The 21,638-nt window shown below is 41.8% G+C and overlaps 1 protein-coding gene across 2 annotated transcripts in view; it reads right to left on the bottom strand.

The window, feature by feature from the left end:
• Positions 1-2,854: 2,854 nt before the first annotated feature.
• The window catches only part of uchl3 (ubiquitin carboxyl-terminal esterase L3 (ubiquitin thiolesterase)), a 66,459-nt gene continuing 47,675 nt past the window's right edge, over positions 2,855-21,638 (bottom strand). For both annotated transcript variants that reach the window (XM_078545966.1, XM_078545968.1), the window contains 3 exons: positions 15,122-15,197; positions 6,559-6,617; positions 2,855-3,412 (listed from right to left, as the gene is read on the bottom strand). In XM_078545966.1, coding sequence (XP_078402092.1) covers positions 3,329-3,412; positions 6,559-6,617; positions 15,122-15,197 — 219 coding nt within the window. In that variant the 3' untranslated portion in view covers positions 2,855-3,328. The remainder of the gene's footprint in view (positions 3,413-6,558; positions 6,618-15,121; positions 15,198-21,638) is intronic.

The raw sequence follows: 21,638 nt of genomic DNA on the forward strand, positions 1-21,638 counted from the left end.
TGCACAATCAGCAACAAAGACTTAGGGTGGGATTTTCCGTCCCCGGCCAGGATTGTCCGGTCCCGCTGGGACGCCAAATCTCCCGTGGTGGGTCCTGCCATGACGGGGCCAGAAAATCCCGGCCATAGTCTGTGATACTAAAATAAGCACATCATTAGGGACAAGTTCGTGATGAGGTTCATAAACATTCAGCTTTTGTTCTACTTTATGCTTCCTGGAAGGCCAGAGACTGAAGCATGATGCCCACCCTGTTTATCTGGACATCACTCGACAGAACCCTCATGTACAGAAATCACCTCTCCAAAACTGCAGAAAAAAATTAAAACCCGAAACAACCTCCTCTGTAAGCTGGCCAGAATCTCATGGGGGTCACAGGCCAAGACCCTAAGGACCTCTGCTCTTGCTATCAAGTACTCAACTGCAGAATACTGTGCACCAGTATGGTACCAATCTGCCCACACCAAACTTATCAATGTGCAACTCAACAATGCACATCATCACAGGTACTCTTTGACCCACTCACCTCCCCTGGCTCCTAATCCTGAGCAAAATTGACACTCTCCACCCGCCCCCCACAACCCAACAGGCTTGCAACAGGTAAACTATGGAGAGGTCCTACTCCAACCCAAGCCTGCCCTTTGTCAATGACCTCCTCAACCCACCAGTAGACCTTCCCTCACACCACATGGAGGAGTAGTAGCTGAGGACCTATGGCTGGAGGAATGGTGGGAGAAAACATCCAGCTGAAACCATTCTCTCATTGTAGACCCCACTGCTTGGCAACCCAGCTTTGACCTCCCACAGCATCAGTGAGCCCTCTTAAACCGTTTCCAACTGGCCAAAGCCACTGTGCAGCCACCTAACATGAGTGGGGACACCAGGACCATCCAGGTTGCAGCTGTGGTGCAGTCCAAACTTCGGCTCACATTGTCAAGGGGTGTGCGATGACTAAATTTGAAGGCGGGGTTAAAGAACTCCACCTAGTCATTGGCAAGGCTTTTTCTTGGTTCTGTGACTATGCAAACTTTAAATAAAGACATAAACACGACTAACTATGGGGCTTATACTGAGGTCTCAGATTCTTCACAGGTGACTGGCCATTTGCCTTCCTAAATATCATGACGGTGCCCCAGATGTGTCATACATCTTGCTGGTCTCCACCTTCTAAGACATTGGCCTACTAACCTGTTAGGATTTTCTGCCTTATCCATTGTTCCCAGTCTTCCTGTACTTCCAAGGGGTGACATCCCCAAACCACAGCAGCTGAAGCTGAAGGGCCCTTGAACGACTGCTGAGTCAGGATCCCAGGGTATGGACATTGGTGTGTAATAGTTCCTTGTTGTCATAAGTGAGAGATGGAGAGTTGTTGGATGCAAGTTTCCCCTGCCCATATTCCTTTTGATGTGGGTGTGCAGCTTGGCAGGGGGTCAAGTGTACTCGCCCTCATGAACATCTCCCATGTACCCCAATTCACACAATAGCACATATCATTGAATCACAACAGTGACAGCAATATTGTCAGTTCCAACTGGGCACATTGTGAAAACTTGTTCTATAGCTGGAATATTTAAATCGAACTTGGTCCTTGAATTTACTCCATTCCTATACATCCATCTTTGCTCAGTTTACACAATTGCAGTTCAGTGGGTTAATCCTCAGTCATATTTAGCTTTTCCAACAGGAGTTCCCCAATTTTACATTACTTCAGCGCAACTCGTAATTGCACTGTAGATAGTGTCAAGTAAATAAAACTGCTATGTCTCTCATTAAACGATCTGCAACAAAGGCACCATTTATAATTAAATTTTAAATTGTTAAGTAGCAGGTTGGAATATAATAACTTGGATGCCATTTGCAATGACTTATGGTACTGTGAGAGCAGCTTTAAGCATTTTCAGCCTGGGAAAGAGTTAATGGAAGCTTTACTGTTAAAACAGAAGTTAAACATCTGTACACAAGATTAGTGGGAACTGTGATGTTTTTTTGTAAGGAGCAAGTTATGACTATACAGAACATACCAGTCTTTATAACAGCCCATTGTTGCACAACTGGAACACTAGCCAAGATACTGCTGAAGCAGAACGCACACTAATCGCGTGTTTGGAAATCCCTAAGGTACAATTAATAAAAATTACTATCATTCACATCTGGTTATACAATTTTGTTTCTTCTCTTTAAAAAAAGCATGTGTTAATTTCCCTACATAGTTTTAACAGTTAGAAAATAGGGGCAATTATGTTAAATTCATTCATCTAAAGACATAACCATTCTAGGCTGACACGACAGTGCTGTATTGAGGGAGTGCTGCCTTTCCGATGAGATGTTAAAACGAGGCCCTGTCTGCTCTCTCTCAGGTGGATGCAAAAGATCCCATGGCATGATTTCGAGGAAGGGCAGGCGAGTTCGCCCTGGTGTCCTGGCCAATATTTATCCCTCAATCAACATCACAAAGGGCAGATTACCTTGTCATTATCGCATTGCTGTTTGTGGGAACTTGCAATGTGCAAATTAGTTGTTGTGTATTCTACGTTACAATGGTGACTACACTTCAAAGCATCATTGGCTGGGAACACCCTGAGGTCATGAAAGACGCTATATAAATGCAAGTCTTTCGGTTTTTCTTCCCCTCCAAATCAGTGGAAAAATTCTGATCCCTGCTCTTCCCAGAAAGCCTGTGGACAACCAACATGCCGTTTTGGAAAAATGCAGTCTTAGCTGTTTTGTGGGATGGTTGGGAGAACATTGGAACATCTGAGCAACTTGCCGGATTGAACAGGCACAGAATATTTTAGTCTTGTTCTTTCTGAAAAAATAATTTTCCAGACGAAAAAGAAAAATCACCAGAACGCACTGATACCAATAATTAATTTATTGAGCACATTTAGAAAGCAAGGAGCATCAGATTTTTACCTGCTCTTGCGTACAACTTTCCAGCTATTGCAAGACGTCCATCTGTTTGCTAGTCAATAATTAAAGTACAGCTGGGGGTGAACATGACAGCAAGAATCTCGCAACTCCTTCCCTCAGATGAATTTCTACTGCTTTCAGTTAGTCACTGGGAATGTAGGCTGGGATAGGTTTCAGACACCGAGGACTGCTGTTATAGGTGATAAGACAAAAAGTACACACCAATGTACACTTTGCTATCAGACTTCTGGAGTCAGGGACAATTGGACATATTCCAGAAAGGTATCAAATCAAGTTTTTGCATGAGTTAAAACAGATCAAGACTATCACAAGCTCGGGGACTGGAGTAAAGCAACATCGCTGGAAGCCAATTCAAGTTTAGGTTTTGCAGCTCCTGTTTATCCTTCCAATTTGACGCGCTCTACGGCTTGTGGAGAGCCACCACTGTAAACCGTAATTCATCAGGGTCTCGCTGCATAAACTTCTTACAAACTTCTACTGCATCCTAGAGAAGGCAAATCGAAAATCACCAAAGGAAGAAATTTGAAATCTCATATAGCAAGAATAAAACCACAGCGGGCTCAGTGCAATAAATGAACAGCTGTTTTGATCAAATTGGTTACTAGGCGCTAGAGAGCAGGATTTCAGATTACACCCTGGCTCCAAAATTAAACTGCAGCAGTAATTCGTTCCACAGCATTGTTTAAATATACTGTGATATAAATGGCCTTGATTGATTCTGTTTTAATTTGGTTTGTGCACTCCATCTTGTTGACTGGGGACTGATTGACTTAAAGAAAAATACAATTCAGGGTCCTGATGGTCATTTAACAGTTTATTATTGTGAAAAACTAACTCATTAATATCACATTGCTAGTGTTGATGCTATTAAATATTCTGTTGTGTCTTAGCCATTTGACAGTAAAGGTTGCAACAGCAGCCACTGCACTCAATATTTTTTTGGAAACATTATGAAGGAGTGAGTGAGCGATAATACTGGAATCGAAAACAGACAACCAAAAATCGTCTGAATCTTGAGGTCTAGCCCAGCTTGGCACGTTTTCAGGAAGTCAAATGTTCAATGTGCTACATGCTTTCCAATTTCCACACTGTACTAAGGGCTGAGGATCTAAATCAGTTTGTTCTGAAGCTAAAACTAATTCAACACTTGGTGCTCATCTCCCAAACACCACCCAGCACCGCACTCCCCCCCATCCCCCCCACCCCCCCCGACCCTTAGACCTGCAGGGATGAACAGAAGGGATGTCAGCCTCACAAAGGGATGCACATCATTCCAAAATTGGAGAACCTTCAAGGTAATAATCTACTTTTGCTTTCGACATCCTCCACATACTTGAGAAGCACATCAAAATGGAACAAATTCTTGTGTAGGGAGCCATGGTCAGGACTGATCTGGTGAACTGTACACGTTGTAGTTAAATTGGTGAATTTGTAAGTGTAATAAGCACTCCATGTAGTAACTTTTGGGTGCTATTAATTACAATCACAATGCTCAGAGAGCAACCATTGAATAGATTGAGTGGCCTTTAACCCTCTCGGGCTTCTCCCTTGCCAGAATTTTAGGATTTTCCAGCAGAGAATTCATAGCACCTGTGCTAATTCTCTCAGACAGCTATCCATTAACTGCTTAGTACCCTTACCATATCCCTTCTCCATAAATTATTATTCATTCCTTTTCCAAATATCTATCCAATTCCCTTTAAAAACAAATGGAGATTGTGTGTCCTTCACTCTTTCTGGTAGGGCATTCCATGTCTTAACAAACTTCTGGATAAAAATCAGTTCTCCTAATCTCTTCTAATTAATATAGGGAAGACGAAAATATTCCCATGCTCTTCCGGTCAACCACCCATTTTCTACCCTCCATATGCTTGAGATCATCCAAAACTCTGCTGCCCTCGTCTTAACTCACACGAAGTCCCATTCACTCATAATCCCTGTGACCTACCACTGGCTCCCAGTTTTAAAATTTGAAGCATTGCTTAACTATCACCTCGCCCCCACCTTATCTCTGTGATCTCCTCCAGCCCTCTCAACCCTCCAAGATATCTGCAGTCGTCTAATTCTGGCCTCTTGATCTTAATTGCTTCACCACTGGTGGCCATGCAATACATCTGCCTAAGCCCTAGCTCTGGAATTCTTTATCCAAACCTCTTCGCTTTTCGTTTATCTTTTAAGATACTCCTTAAAACCTACAGCTTTGACCAAGCTTTTAGTCATCTGTCCTAAAATCTCTTTATGCAGTTCAGTATCAAACCTCGCTTTAGAACGCAACCAGACATTTCAGTCTCTCCTTATAACTAAAATGGTCATTCATCCTCTTTGTTAATTTCTTTCATATTCTTTCCATTAACCTGGTGATCTTTCCTACATGTAAGGCACCTGACATTTTAAAGGTTTGTATATATATATTTTTTTTTAAACAAGAAGAATTTTGGGATTGGCTCGTGTTTGACTTGGGTTTTTAAAAACAAAATGAAGTTACAAGTTGAAAAAGGAAGGTGACTAGTTTCAAGCCAATCTGGGGAGAATGTCACAAACTCAAACCGTTACTAGGGCACATTGTGTCATCCAAAGCACCTTTGACCTGGTTAAGGATGTCGAACCAGACCTTTTGATCCACCATTTGGTAGCACTGGCTCGGGAAGGTTGGTCAGGAAGACAAGAGAATGCTTTACTCTTCAGAGTACGTCGTGGATTTTTTCTTAACAGGCCGAGAGAGTCTTAGTTTAAAGTCTCACCTGCAGAATAACATGCCTGACCATGCAGGAATCCCCACCCCCCTCCGTGCCTCCCTGCACGCCATTAGAATATCAGCCTGGAGTGATGCGTGAACTCACATCATTCTGAATACCAAGCAACAATGCTAAAAACTCAGCCAAGCTGACCCTGCATAATGAGGCGGCTTTGGTCAAATCCATCTGCCTTCCTTCTGACTGGGAAAGATATGGTGACGGGGGAGAAAGGAAAATGAAAACTTCTTTCTTGAACACTTCCAACAAAATACAATTCTCGCAACTTCTCCCCCTCTTTGACAGCCTTCCGTCTGAGGAGACGATGGTTTGCGCCTTGGTGGTCTAATCTCTGTTAAGCATCGCCTGGTGTAACTCAGGAGCTCCACTCTGTCATTGGCAGTCTCTGCCGCATTTGATACAGATGAAGACAGTGGGCTGAGAAGGTGCAGGATTTGCTGGCCGCCGTTTTCTCTGGACTCTTCTCAGCCAGCTGAGCTTGTCCTGTTGCACATCTAAATGCAATGAGCAGCATTTAAATATTAAATGAGAGAAGACAGCTCAAAAGAGATTTATTTAATCGAGTGCCAAATGGAACTATTACCCAAGGGAAGTGATTAGCATTTATAATTGTCTATCAAACTCAATGTTAGATAGCTCATTCAATGTGCTTAGGGAGAAAAAAACATACTGATTTTGTGGGATGGCTTTGAATTAAGTTCACTTTTTTGCAGCCAGCATACTCCAAAGCAAATCGTCATTTACTTTAGAGTTAATGTCTTCAGCATTCATTCATCAAGACACAGTTTTCAGTTGATTAGAACATCCGTATAAACTGTTTCCCTTATTTAGGGCTACCTTCTTCAACAGCATTAACCTGTGACCCCCCCACTCTTACCTCAAGGAAGTTATCAGCAGTGGTGGATCCATGATTTATCGGGAATGGTTTGCGCCCATCTGTGTAGGAGAAACCAAACAAAATGTAATTTATAGCAAATAATGCTGCTTTAAAAACAAATACTAAATCACTGTGCACCTTTTATGGATAAAAACACAATATATAACTATTCTACCCCCAGGGGCAGCAAGTAAAGTAAAACCAACATAATTTTCAGCTCAAGCCTACAAGATCGGAGGATCGATAGCTGTCCACCCTGAAAGATCATTGTACTGGATGACGGGGAAATGAGTTCCTTGAAACAGCAACATAAGGTGAGAGTGAGAGAACAATAAAATGCTCAACCTTTATGCTCATGTCAGCAACTGTATCATCCCAACCCCTCAGTGAATTATTGCCTTGGAACGTACCCCATACAGTGTGTCTGCCTGCAAAACAAGGTATGCAACCGACTAGAAGTATTAAAGGTCAGCAAATGGTTTCAACATGAGTGACACATCAAACACTGCAGCTTCACTCGTGGATTTCGAATTGGTATTGTTTGGTTAAGTCAGCAGCATTCCAGTGATGTTTATCTGAGGAATCCAGTATCCATGACTCACTTCCCAAGATTACATTAAACATTACACTACAATTAAAATTAATTGGGAAGGAAAGGCAAGATCAGCTTGGATGTGATATCCCACGATTCACATGTGAATAATGGCCAGTTGAACAATGTACCTGTGGAATAATATCCTAGCTACAATCAGCGAACTCAGCACATACTTGGGGAGGGACAAACCTCATACCATTGGTATGACTTATCTATTCACTGAATAAATTCAGACAATCAGAGGGCAAAGCTCAAAGGATCATACCTCTAGAAAGTATCTTTAAATTTTGGTGATCTGTAGCGTTAAACTAATGTGCTGCTCTACAGCACAGAGGGGTGCGATTTACTCAATCAAGAAAGGACTTCCACAGAGTGAGTGAAACAGAGACCACCCAAGCTTTGATCCATTTCAGAGCAATATAGGCTGAGGCCTCTCAATAGGCCAACTGCATATATCCTCAGAAAAAAAACGGTATGGTGTGATGGGGAACATGAATCGCATATAACAAAATTCATTGTTCTGAAGTGCTTTGGGACATTCTGATGTAATAAATTACTATATAAATGTACATTCTTTCTTTAGAAAGGAAAGGAACCAAGTAGTACACATGTCCTAGTAAACAAAAAACGGTGTTTCCAGATAGTAGGGCCACTGTACTTTATGCAAAGAGATTGCTGATGTCTTTTACATGTTTTATGAGACAACATAATAACACACCAAATAACAGCTTGTTGTAATTCTTGTATTCAATTCAGCGCCTGAATGATGTCAGATCTTATTAGTGCCAAATAATGCAATTTTGATAACTTTATTAAATCAGTATTTGTTGTTTGGCGGCATTGGGAGATGGTGCCAGTAAACAGTCACATCTGGATAATGAAAAATCGTGCCAGCCTTACAAGAGCTTTAAGAGATGTATTCTCAGTCCCTATAATCCAAACTCATAAATACATACCGAATGTGCAAACATACGGAATAGGAGCAGGAGGTCAATCAACCCCCCGAGCCTGCTCCACCATTCAATATTATGGCTGATCTGTTTGTGTTTCGAATTCCACATTCCTATCTCCCCCCCCCGCCCACCCCGATAACCTTTGATTCCCTTGCCTAACAAGAATCTGTTTACCTCAGCCTGAAAAATACTCAATGACCTCACTTCCACTGCCGTCTGAGGCAGAGAGTTCCAAAGTCGCACAACCCTCAGAGAAAGAATTTCTCCTCATCTCTGTCCTAAAAGGGTGACCCCTAATTTTAAAACAGTGCCTCCCTCGTTCTGGACTCACCCACAAGAGGAAACATCCTTTCCACATCCACCTTGTCAAGACCGTTCAAGATCCTATATACTTCAATCAAGTCACCCCTCACTCTTCTAAACTCCAGTGGAAACAAGCACAGTCTGTCTAACCTTTCCTAATAAGACAACTCACTCGTTCCAGGTATCAATCTAGTAAACCACCTCTGAATCGCCTCCAACATATTTACATCCTTCTTTAAACAAGGGGACCAAAACTGCACACAATATTCGAGATGTGGTCTCACCAACACCCTGTATAACTGAAGCATTACATTTTTACTTTGATGTTCAATTCTTCTCATAATAAAGGCTAGCATTCCATTAGCCTTCTTAATCACTTGTTGTACCTGAATACTAACTTTTTGTGACATGCACTAGAACATCTAGATCCCTCTGCACCTAAGAATTCTGCAGTTATTCTCCATTTAAATAATACTCTGCTTTTTTATTCTTCCTGCCAAAGTGAACAACTTCACATTTTCCTACATTATACTCCATCTGCCAGATTTTTGCACACTCACTCAACCTATCTATATCCATTCGCAACCTCCTATTATCCTCTTCACAACGTACTTTCCTACCTAAGATAAAAGCAAAATACTGCGGATGCTGGAAATCTGAAACAAAAACAGAAAATGCTGGAAAAACTCAGCTGGTCTAACAGCATCTGTGGAGAGAAAAACAGAGGTAACTCTTCTTCAGGGCTAAACCACTGCCATTAACACCCCCTTTGTCCTTGTGTTCATGACATCTTTGTCAATCTCTCCTTTGCCCCCACCTATCACTGGCCTTCTATCCAGCTTCACCTGCTCCACCCCCAATCCCTAAACAGTATAAATTTCATCACAGTTTTACTTCTCTTTTAGCCCTGAAGAGTCATACGGACTCGAAACATTAAACTGTGTTTTTTTCTCCACAGATGCTGTTAGACCTGTTGAGTTTTTAAAGCATTTTCTGTTTTTGTCTACTTTCCTACCTGTCATTGTGTCACCTGCAAATTTAGCTACTATGCCTTCACTCCCCTTGTCTAAGTCATTGATGTAAGTTGTAAAAAGTTAAGGCACCAGCACAGACCCTTGCGGGACTCCACTCGTCACATCCTACAAATCAGACAAAAGATGCATTCGTGCATATTCTGTTTTCTGCCAGCCAGCCAATCTTCTATCAATGCTAATATGTTACCCACTACACCATGAGCTTTTATTTTCCGCAATAACCTTTGATGTGGTATCTTATCAAATACCTTCTGGAGATCCAAGTACAGCACGCCTACAGGCTCCCCTTTATCTACAGCACATGTTATTCCTTCAAAGAACTTCAATAAATTGGTTAGACATGATTTCCTTTTCACAAAACCATGCTGATTCTTCCCGATTACTTTGACTTTTTCTAGTTATAACCTCTTTAATGATCTAACACCTTCCCCACAACAGAAGTGAAGCTAACTGACCTATAGTTTTCTGCCTCCCTCCCTTCTTGAATAGAATATTTGCTACTTTCCAGTCTGATGGAACCTTTCCAGAATCTAGCGCATTTTGTAAAATTAACACCAGCACATCTACTACCTCATTAGCCACTTCTTTTAAGACCCTAGGATGAAGTCCATCAGGACCCAGAGACTTGTCAGTCGCAGCTCCATCAGTTTGCTCAGTACTGTTTCCCTAGCGATTGTAATTTCACCAAGTTTCCCTCTCCCTTTCGCCTCCTGATTTACAGCTATTAATGAAATGTTTTTTGTATCCTCTATAAAGAAGACAGAAGCAAAATATTTGTTCATTTCATTGGCCATTTCCTTATTACCTACTATTAATACCTCACTGTCACTTTCTAGAGGGCCAACACTCACTTAACTTACTCTTTTCCTTTTTAAATACCTGTAGAAACTCTTGCTATCTGTTTTTGCATTTCTAGCTTTCTCTCATACTCTAATTCCTTTCTCCAGATTAAACCTTTAAGTCAGTCTTCCCATTCTGTATATTCTGACCAGCCACTCTGCCACCCAGCTCTGAAGAGGGGTCATACGGATTCGAAACGTAAACTCTGTCTTTCTCTCCACAGATGCTGTCAGATCTGCTGAGTTTTTCCAGCATTTTTTGTTTTTGTTTGAGGCTATTGGCCTACTCCTGTTCCTATATTCTCAGGTCAGCTGTTCTCAACTAGGATTGCATTAACGCAACTAAAATTGGCTTTAGGAATCCTGATTTTGCAAAAGGGAAAAAGCATCACTTTGGTCCTTATCAAATGACTGCTCTGTCGGGAGGTCACATTTTGCTCCGATACATATCCTCTCCACCCATTCAAGTGGTTTGCAGACATTCCCGATTGAGCTAAGACATAAAAATGGACCACCTGGGCGCCCTCCTGGATGATGGGCAGTCAGCAGCCATGAACCATAGAGCTAGCAACTACAATTAGAGAACATGAAGGGGGGAAAATTCAACCAAACACCAAAAACATAATCAGCTGTGGAGAAATTGCTTACAATGAACAGCCAAGCAGCCAGCTTTCATAGATAATGAGATTCTGGGCTGCTACTTTTTTTTTTATTATTCGTTCATGGGATGTGGGCTTCGCTGGCTGGGCCAGCATTTATTGCCCACCCCTAATTGCCCTTGAGAAGGTGGTGGTGAACTGTCTTCTTGAACTGCTGCAGTCCATGTGGCATAGGTACACCCACAGTGCTGTGAGGGAGGGAGATCCACGATTTTGTCCCGGCCACAGTGAAGGAATGGCGATATATTTCCAAGTCAGGATGGTGACTGATTTAGAGGGGGAACTTCCAGGTGGTGTTGTTCCCATCTATCTGCTGCCCTTGTCCTTCTAGATGGTAGTGGTCATGGGTTTGGAAGTCTAAGGAGCCTTGGTGAATTCCTGCAATGCATCTTGTAGATGGTACACACACTGCTGCTACTGTGCGTTGGCGGTGGAGGGAATGAATGTTTGTAGATGTCATGCCAATGAAGCGGACTGCTTTGTCCTGGATGATGTGAAGCTTCTTGAGTGTTGTGGGAGCTGCACTCATCCAGGCAAGTGGAAAGTGTTCCATCACACTCCAGACTTGTGCCTTGTAGATGGTGGACAGGCATTGGGGAGTCAGGAGGTGGGTTACTCGTCACATGATTCCTAGCCTCTGACCTGCTCTTATAGCTACAGTGTTTAAATAGCTAGCCCAGTTCAGTTTCTGGTCAATGGTAACCACCAGGATGTTGATAGTCGGGGATTCAGCGATGATAATACCATGGTAATGAGCATCAAGGGATGATGCTTAGATTCTCCCTTGTTGGAGATGGTCATTGCCTGTCGTTAGTGTGGCATGAATTTTACTTGCCACTTGTCAGCCCAAGTTGGATATTGTCCAGGTCTTGCTGCATTTGGACACAGACTGCTTCAGTATCTGAAGAGTTGCGAATGGTGAACATTGTGCAATCATCAGCGAACATCCCCACTTCCGACCTTATGATGGAAGGAGGGTCATTGATGAAGCAGCTGAACATGGTGGCCGAGGACACTAACCTGAGGAACTCCCACGGTGACGTCCTGGAGCTGAGGTGACTGACCTCTAACAATCATAACCATCTTCCTTTGTGCTAGGTATGACTCCAACCAGCGGAGAGTTTTCCCCGATTCCTATTGACTCCAGTTTTGCTAGGGCTCCTTGATGCCACACTCAATCAAACGTGGCCTTGATGTCAAGGGCAGTCACTCTCACCTCACCTCGGGAGTTCAGCTCTTTTATCCAAAAGAAAAAGGCCAAAAGGCGATGATTCTTTTGGAACAGCAACTCGACAACATCTTTCCAAGTTGCTCAGAAATTTGTGTTACAGGCTCCTCTTAAAACAAGGCAGTAAAACCAAGCAAACAACTTCTGTTGGCACAGATATGACAAAGGTTTCAATGACCCGACAAGGAATTCAAGCCTTGTCTAACTAAACAAAGATACTATGCTAAAGTTCAGTAATTGAAACAAAAGTCATATGATGTGACAAATTGTAAAATGTGTCATACTTGTGATGTAATTGTTAGCGACGCATAAACTCAGGAGCTTATAAATAGCTGAAGACTGGACAAAACAGGCCATCAGTTTACAAAGCCATGAAATATAAACCGGGTGCATCACACTCATTCACTTCTGGGAGCATGTTATTTCCATTAGTGGGAAGGGAAGATAGCAAAGTAAAAGGGGGAGGAGAGAGAGAAAAGAAAGGGTGGGGGGGGAGAGGGGAAAAGGGGAGGGAGAAAAAGAAAGGTAGGGGAAAGAGGAAAGGAAAAAAAGTGAGAAAGGAAAGGCCAATGAGAAGGGGGGTGGGATGGGGGGTGGGGAGCTGGTGGGAGAGAAAAGGAACCAGGAAGGGAGAGAAGGAGCAAGAGTAACAGAAAAGGAAGGAAAGGAGAAGAGCGGGTGAGAGGGAAAGGAAAGAGGTGGAGGGCAAGAAAGGAAAGAATGCGGGAGGGAGAGAGAGAAAAGAGGGAGGTGGAAGAGGGAACGTGAAAGACGACACAGAAAAAAATAAATAAATAAATTGAGGAAGTTAAAAATGCTCTTTCCATGTTTTATAACCAAACCCATTTAACATTGTAATACAGTAAAAAAAAAATTGGTGAAGGTAAAAAATGGTGAATTCTATTGAACAGACTCATCAGAAATAGGTTGAAGATGTGGAATGACTGCTTTGTTTGACCAAGCTTGAAAATTAACAATTTTGGTCAGTAGAAAAGGAGCTGACTAATTTACTTAACCTGTTCAAACAGGATGAGCTGCCAAAACACAAGCTAATAAAGAAGGCTGAGTCCGACCACATTCCTATTCCCAAGGCTTGGCTCCCAATGGAACGGAAGAATTTATAATGGAGACGTCCAACTTTTGTGGCCACTATCAGCTTTAAACACATTCATCATTTGGTACGTGAACCCTTCCAACAATTAGCTCAAGGAGTTTTTTTTTTCCCAGTATCTTGCCAACCTGACTAGATCCTTCTGTAGAATCAATGCAAAATGTGAACAGAGTTCTTGGATTAGGTTTCCGATAGGGTTACTAACTTGTGAGGTATACTGGAGGTTAATCCCCTGGCCACATGATGCTTTGACCACATGATGCTTGATCACACAGTTTGCAAATGCTGTTGCATTCACCTTGTAAAGGTTGGGTCCCTTGGAGTTGAGAACCTTGGCTCGTGGGCTCACATGGGCAGCTATCAGGTGAGAATCTCCGAGAACAGGGCACTACCCACAAGTGGGCGAATAAAGTAGACAGGTACGAAGCACAGGTACCATTGTGAACTCTACATTTCTCATGCACAGCTAGCAGCAGTGACAGGGAGATTAATCTTTCATTTGGGGCGGTTCCAGGACAATCCGAGGGTTGGCAATCCTACATCCAGACACCTCGAATTAAATTAATTTGGCTGTCTAAACTCATCCTTATTGATGCTGTTGTAAATTGTAAATGTGTTGTGTAAATTGGTCTTTGTAGATTTTCCAACTTTTCAGGAGGGAGAGGAAAACGGAACAAAGAAGCAATCTGCTCATAAAGCGATACAGCATGGAGGGAGGCCATTCAGTCCATTGTGCCTGTACCAGCTCTTTGAAAGAGCTGACTAATTAGTCCCACTGCCCTGCTCTACCCCCGTAGCCCAGAATATTTTTCCACTTCAAACATTTATCAAATTCCCTTTTGAAAGTTATTATTGAATCGATTCCCACCAGCCTTTCAGGCAGCACATTCCAGATCACCGTTATTCACGGCATTTTAAAAAAAAATTTGCCTCTGGTTCTTTTGCCAATTAGCTTAAACCTGTGGCCTCTAGTTATCAACTTCAGTGCCACTGCAAATAATTTCTCTCCATTTGTGCGATCAAAAGCCCTTCAGGATTTCGAACAGCTTTACTGAATCTTCCCCGAACCTTCTCTGCTTGAAGGAAAGCAACACCAGTTTTTCCCAGTCTCTCCACATAACTGAAGTCCCTCATCCTTGGTAGTATTCTAGTAAATTTCCTCTGCACCTTGGACATTCCTAAAGTGCGTATATTTGAAACAAATGAACAGTACATAATCCATGAACTTCAATGCACTGAAACGCAACTTTCTACGTATTTACTGCCATAATCTAGACTTCTGGCAAGCAACTAGAAGTTGCTTTTAAATGATTCCTTTAATGTAGAAATGTTCCTAGGTCTTTAATGTGATGGGGCAGGAATTATAAAGGCTATTTATAGAGAAGTATTTGTATGAATGATTTACAAAACATTACAATCTTGCATTTATTTCCCACCCACCCAAACCATAGGAGGAGATGGTGGTGCAGTGGTAATGTCACTGTAGTAATAATCCAGATGCCCAGGCTAATACTCTGGGACATGGGTTCAAATCCCACCATGGCAACTGGTGGAATTTAAATAATAAAATCTGGAATTGAAAACTAGTAGCAGTAATGAAACTATCATCTTTGGTAATAAAAACTCATCTGGTTCACTAATGCTCTAGGGAAGGAAATCAGCCATCATTACCCAGCCTGGCCTACATGTGACTTCAGAACCACATCAATGTTGTTGAATCTGAACTGCCCTCTGAAATGGCCTAGCAAGCCATTCAGTTCAAGGGCAATTAGATATGGGCAACAAAACTCCAGTGATGCCCACATCCCATGACAAAATAAAAATAAACAAGATTTACTTACCCAGTTCATACAGGTATCCATCAATGTTTACAAAGGTTATAAAATGCAAGTCTACTTTCTCATCTAAACTTGGTGCCTGAAAGAGACAACATTGGTACAAAACTTTAATTATTATAATCTTCATGACTTCTGCGTCAAAATGATCTTAATGTTCTGCACAACACAAAGCTAGAGTACGGTTTTGCTTTCAAAATATTTATTCCATCAGAAGTATGACAAAAATCAGCGATGAAAGAAGAAACAGCATCAAAGGCAGCTCTGAGTCTTAAAGAGAAAGAAAGGTGCAAGTGTCTCAGCAGAGTTCTTTGATTAGAGTCAGTGAATAGATGTGACTCAACAGACGTCAAGTACATGGGATTTCAGAAGGCATCTGATAAGGTTCCATACAAGAGTATAAGCGTAAGCCAGTCTTGCTACAACTCCCTTCCTATCAGCACTGTGGGTGTTGTTAAGTCCCAATATTTGCTTAAGAAATGAAGACCGAAACCAAGACAGGCTCTTTTCAGACAGAGTTTTATTGCGTGTCATTGAACTCTCCACCGATAGCACTAGCCTCAGCTGTTATCCCTTTTATACAATCAAACTCTTTCGAGTTATCAACAGTCACAGATTGCAACTCTTTCGAGTACAATCACAGTTCTTGGTTTCCGGGAGTGGGACATGAACCCACAGCCCTCTGGTTCAAAGGCAAGGGTGCTATGAACTGAGCCACAGCTGACACCTCAAATGGGTACTTAGTTAGACAACCTAATAATTAACAATTGAACTTCTTTAACTGTTTCTTTCCTCACAAATTCCCCTCTTCTTAAAAAAAAAGTTACCCTTAAGTTTCTATAATCACACAAAAAAAATTAATGGCAATAACAAACATCAATATATTTTCTCATTCAATAAATTGACCTCATTCCCCTCCTTAAAAAAACACGTACAGATATGTCATACAAAAGAAGTATTTTTCTTAAAGAAAAAGACACACCTCTAGTAACTTTTTGGAGCTTGCTCCTTTTTTGGTGAAGCAGTCAGATAATTGGTAGCTGCTATCAATTCATTTGATCTTGGCCACCTTATTCTTGAGCATCTGCTTTAAGCTTGCAATGTCAATTCGCAATCCCTTCTCGTATTTCGTACAGTGATATTCTCCCAAAGTGACTTGTTGTCTATAAGACATTCGATAGGTACCATTCCTGAATACGCTTTTCCATTTAAAACTTCTGCCAGTATCTTTGATATAAAGAATGCCCTACCTACTGCTCAGCAAAGGCGGGAGTCTCTGCTGACAAAGTACTTTTTACAACTCTTTGTATCATTTCAGATTCCCATGCCAAAGGGGCAGCATTTGCCTCTTTTACCCCATGAGAAATATTATAAATCCATCACATCGATTTGCATAAGATGCATCACTGAACACAATCAGTTTCATTTTTCTAAAATCACCCAAAGATGGGAATTACAAAACACGCTGCTCCATTTTTAATTTTGTCAATGTTTTGTTTGCCCCAATTATTTCTTCAACCTTGGGATTGTTCATTTCAGTGCTCTATTCCAAAACGTCAAAACTGACATCTGGCCTCGTTTGTTTGCCTAGTCAATTGAGTTGCCCAATTAGACTTCTGAGCTCCTCTTTTTCCCTTTCAGAAGCCACTGTATCTTTCTGGGAGGTCCTGCCATGACTAATTGCAATGGGATTGACGTTCTTTAAATAGGATTGCGGATGTAAAAGGACGTGTAATGTACTCTGCCTGATTTCCAATCCAATGTATTTAAATGCACCAGAAGCCTGACTTCCAATTTTAAACTCAGTTCTGAGCCCATTAATGACAACCATTTCAAATTTGCTACTACCACCCCACAAAAAATCATCTACATGCGTCATAAAGAGGCCTGCAAGTTTCTCTCCATGGTGCCAGTAAAACATTGCTGGGTCTGCTTCCAACTGAAGACAGCCCAGCTTTAACAAAACTGACCTCACTGAGAAATACCAAACTCTGAAGGCATCACTTAAACCGTATATGTTGGTGGCAGAGAAAAACTTCCCTTTGAAGTTGGTGTCCCTGCAAAAAAGCAGCTTTAATATCAATGGACTTACAAGCATTTGTAGCTAATAGAGCTAAAAAAGATCTTCAGCATAACTTTCCATGCCGTAGGTGAATCTGCTCTTATATCTCGGTCACCTAATTTTTCTTCAAACCCTCGTGCCTCTAGCCTGGCTTTAGCTTTATAAGTCCCATCAGGAAGCACCTTTTCCGTGCATATCCATCTATGAGACAGGGCAGCATGGGGACTGGGGTGCCTTATAGACCCTTTTGATAACATTTTGATTTAATGTTGGTAAAGTGTCCTTTCAATTTTGTCTTTCTTTTTGCAGTTTCTCTTTAAGGGGCTGCTTTTACTTTATCCCTGATTTTGTTAATTTAGTTTAATTGTTTGAATCAAGAGAGGCCTGCAGTGGTTCAAGGTGGGTCACCACCACCATCTCAAGGGCAATTAGGGATGATGAACAATGTCCCATGAAAGAATTTTAACAGGATTACATAGGGATTTGGTGAGATTACACCTAGAGTACTGTGTATAGTTTTGGTCTCTTTACCTAAGGAAGAATATACTTGCCTTTGAGTGAATGCAACAAAGGTTCAATAAATCAATTCCTGGGATGGGAGGGCTATCTTATGAGGAGAGATTCAATAGAATGGGCCTTTTAACTCTGGAGTCTAGAAGGATGAGAGGAAATCTCACTGAAATGGTTAAAATTGTTGGAGTGCCTGACAAAGTAGATGAGAGGTCGTTTCCTCGGGCTGGAGGGTCTGGAGCTTGTTGGTCACAGTCTCCAGATAAGGGGACTAAGATGAAGGGAAATTTCTTCACTCAGAGGGTTATGAATCTTTGGAATTTTGTACCCTAGAGAGCTGTGGATGCTCAGTCATTGAGTATTCAAGACTGAGATCAACAGATTTTTGGGCAAAGGGAATTAAGAGGATTTGAGGATTAGATGGAAAGTACTGTGGTAGAAATTCAGTCATGGTCTTATTGAATAGTAGAACAGACTCAAGGGACCTAGTCCTGCTAGTCTATTATGCTTTTATGTATGAGATTACTAGTTAAAATTGAGACGCATGGAATTGGAGGCAATATTGTGGCATAGATAGAAGCTTTCTGAAAGGATATGAGACTGAGTTGGGATGATACAGGTTTTTTCTAATTGGCAGGCAGTGACTGACAACTTCTTGCAAGTGGGAGATCAAAACAGTGCAGTACCCCCACAGGGTGTCTGGGATCCACTTGAACCGAATGTCTCCTTAACCAATAAGACTTAAATGTTGTTAATGAACAGCACAGAGTCTGAAGTAGGAGCGTACATCAGAATATTGAACTTAATGTTAAATCAGGTACAGAAATCGCAATAAAGAAGGGGAAAGGTTATATTAAGACAGAGAAAAAAAAAAGAGGCAGAAGTTAAAAAATATTTTAAATTTTACTTATATATCTCCAACAATTAAAAGCTGAAGGAATGAGATGCAATGCTTGTAAAAGTTAATTTTCAATGCCAGAGAGGCTATCTGGCAGTAACTGAGACTTGCCACATTGTTAAAAGGGTATTTAGGCTAAAGTAGACAAGACTAACATTCTGTGGCGAGCTTAGTCACAGTAACATTGCCAGCACATGAACTTCACGATACTCAGTGCATCTTAAAGGGGAGCTAGGTGCTGAGATATCATCATTTTCAGGGAGCTAGTGGTAGAACAGTAAATGGCAGACAGCGACTTCTGGGTTTTTGCATTTACCTGAGCATCTGGTCTCACACAAAGTAGCTGCGCATAGATATGGGGGAGTGCCATTAGCCTCACTGCTATTGTTACAGTAAACTCTGGCCCAATATTTTGAAATGTAAAGATCAATTTCAGTTCTTATGCAGAACCTTTATAAATTCTTATCAGACGATAATATTATGTCTGGATTTGGGAAGACCATCCTTTTAGCTTCATCATTTGTTAGGAAGCTCCTTTTAAGTTGCTGCAAGCAACATTTGCAAATCTGGAACATGGAAGTATACACATTTTGCACTAGGCGTCTGCTGATGCCATTCTGCAATCAGTCACATGGGAGGCGTATGCGAGCACTGTGGGTTGATTCACCTTAAGGTTTTTCTCCACACACCCTGTGGGAGAAGCACTGTCTCTGCCTGTCAGCAATCTAGAGATTAGCAAATCACCACTAGCTGCACCACACTCGGAAGCCAAGGTGCTCCACTGCATAAACAGGGCATTGTTAAAAACAAGCATCAAAAAAGATATAAAACTTAGCTTGAACCAAAAGTCTGTAAAAGCAGAATGCTCCACTCCAACACAGAACTCTTCACACCCGAGTGAACAATCATGTCAATCCCAGGATGACCAGCTCCCACCAACAATCTTTTACGATTACGTAATGTCAAACAGCAGTGCAGCTGTACAGTGCTCATTCACAGAACCCTATCCTGCCCTGTCCTACAGTAGCGTACATCTCACAGGCTAGCCAAAGAACAAAGTCTCAAATTCCTCCGGTGCAATGATGGGACTGCACTTCGAACCAAAAGTGATTACCAGGGAACTCTTTCTTTCCAAAAAAAAAAGCAGCAACGCTTAGAAGTGCTCTCGTGGAAAATGTCATGCAACTTGCAGCCGTTACAGGAATACAGTATTCGTATCCTGATGCAATCTATTTTTCTTCATGCAAATGCATTAATTTTTCAAAAGCAGCGTGTTAAACATATTAAGCAATATTTCTGATTTGGCAAAGAACATGTAACTATTGTGGGCGCACACCTTTTTGCTCGGGTTCGGGGGGGCTTTATTGGCAAATCAGTGGTATGAAAGCAATAACTGGCATCATTCCAAAACAGACATGCCTGCTACCCAGAGAAAGACATGCATATTGAGCCCAAAACCCATGACTAGCAACGTCACTGAATTAGCTAACAGGGAAAAGCCTTTCGCATGGTTTGAGGCTGACTGGACAGTACAGGAAAAGGGAAACACATCTGCTCAAACTACTTCAGCCATGAACACTGCTCATCAGCATGTCCCCAAAATATTAAGCTTTCAAAGTATATAGGATACTTGAAAAAACTCTTATGTACATGGATCGGGGAAGAGGAACCTGTGGGATCTTGCTGTGCACAAATTGGTTGTCACATTTCCTACATTACAACTGTAACTACACTTCAAAAGTATTTGAAGCAAAAATACAAATAGCTGGAAAAACTCAGCAGGTCTGACAGCATCTGCGGAGAGGAATACAGTTAACGTTGAGTCCGTATGACTCTTCATCAGAACTGAGGAAAAATGGAAATGAGGTGAAATATAAGCTGGTTGAGGGGGGTGGGACAGGTAGAGCTCGATAGAGGGCCAGTGACAGGTGGAGGCAAAGGAGAGAATGCCAAAGATGTCATAGACAAAAGGACAAAGAGGTGTTGACGGTTGTGATATTAGCTAAGAAATGTGCTAATGATGACATTAAGGGTAGAAAGCAGGACGAGCAAGTGACAGATAGCTCTAGTGGGGGTGGGGTGGGGGGAAGGGAATGAAATAGGCTACAAGGTGGAGATGAAACAATGGATGGAAATACATTTAAAAATAATGGAAATAGGTGGGAAAAGAAAAATATATTTTAAAACTATAAATGATTGGAAAAGGGGGATCGGAAAGGGGGTGAGGGTGGGGGTGGAGGAGAGAGTTCATGATCTGAAGTTGTTGAACTCAATGTTAAGTCCGGCAGGCTGTAAAGTGCTTTGTAAAGTAAAAGTATTTGACTGGTTGTAAAGTATTTTGGGGCGGGAGGTCCTCTGGTAGTGAAAGGTGCTATTTAAATGCAAGTTTTTCTTTTTTTACTTGCTGGTTTAACATCTTACTGCGAGGATACAGGTCACTTCAAAAATCCTGTGTTACCAGACAACGCTTTTCAGAGAGATTGCTTAAAATGTGCCTTTTACCATCCCGTGGCTTATTCAACCTCGAGGTAGGCACGTCACCACAGAACACATTTCTCCTTCTCATCCGCCATATCCATATGGATTTTTCAGTAGGAGGATCCCTAGACAGCAGTCATGGAGGAGTAAAGATTCTTCTGTTCCCTGGAGTTGGCCTGGGGATTTCCTTGGGCTGCTCCCGTTCTGCTGCAAGTCAGGTGGAAGTCCCCTTAACGAACGAAAGCTCCGAGGAAATTCCAGTCTAGGAATGCAGAGACCCATTGGAATGCTCCATCTGCTGCCCTGGGCAATTCAGCATAGACAGGTCACACTTACACTGTAAAGTGACACCAGTGACCCTTAAACCTTAATTTAAAAACCTATTGCACTTACATAGATAACATTCCTTATGTATGCTAATGTTTTTGTTTCTTTTATTGTATCTGCATCTAGAAGGTTAAAGAATTGAAAGAAAGGGTTTCCTAATTTAAGTGTTGAAAGGAGACATTTCACTGGAATGCCTTGCAAGTTAGACCACCGTCTTCATGTCTGAGACCTGGGCTAGACCACAACAT

This window comes from Cetorhinus maximus, chromosome 7, assembly GCF_964194155.1.
Source record: "Cetorhinus maximus chromosome 7, sCetMax3.hap1.1, whole genome shotgun sequence".
NCBI classification, from domain to species: Eukaryota; Metazoa; Chordata; class Chondrichthyes; order Lamniformes; family Cetorhinidae; genus Cetorhinus; species Cetorhinus maximus.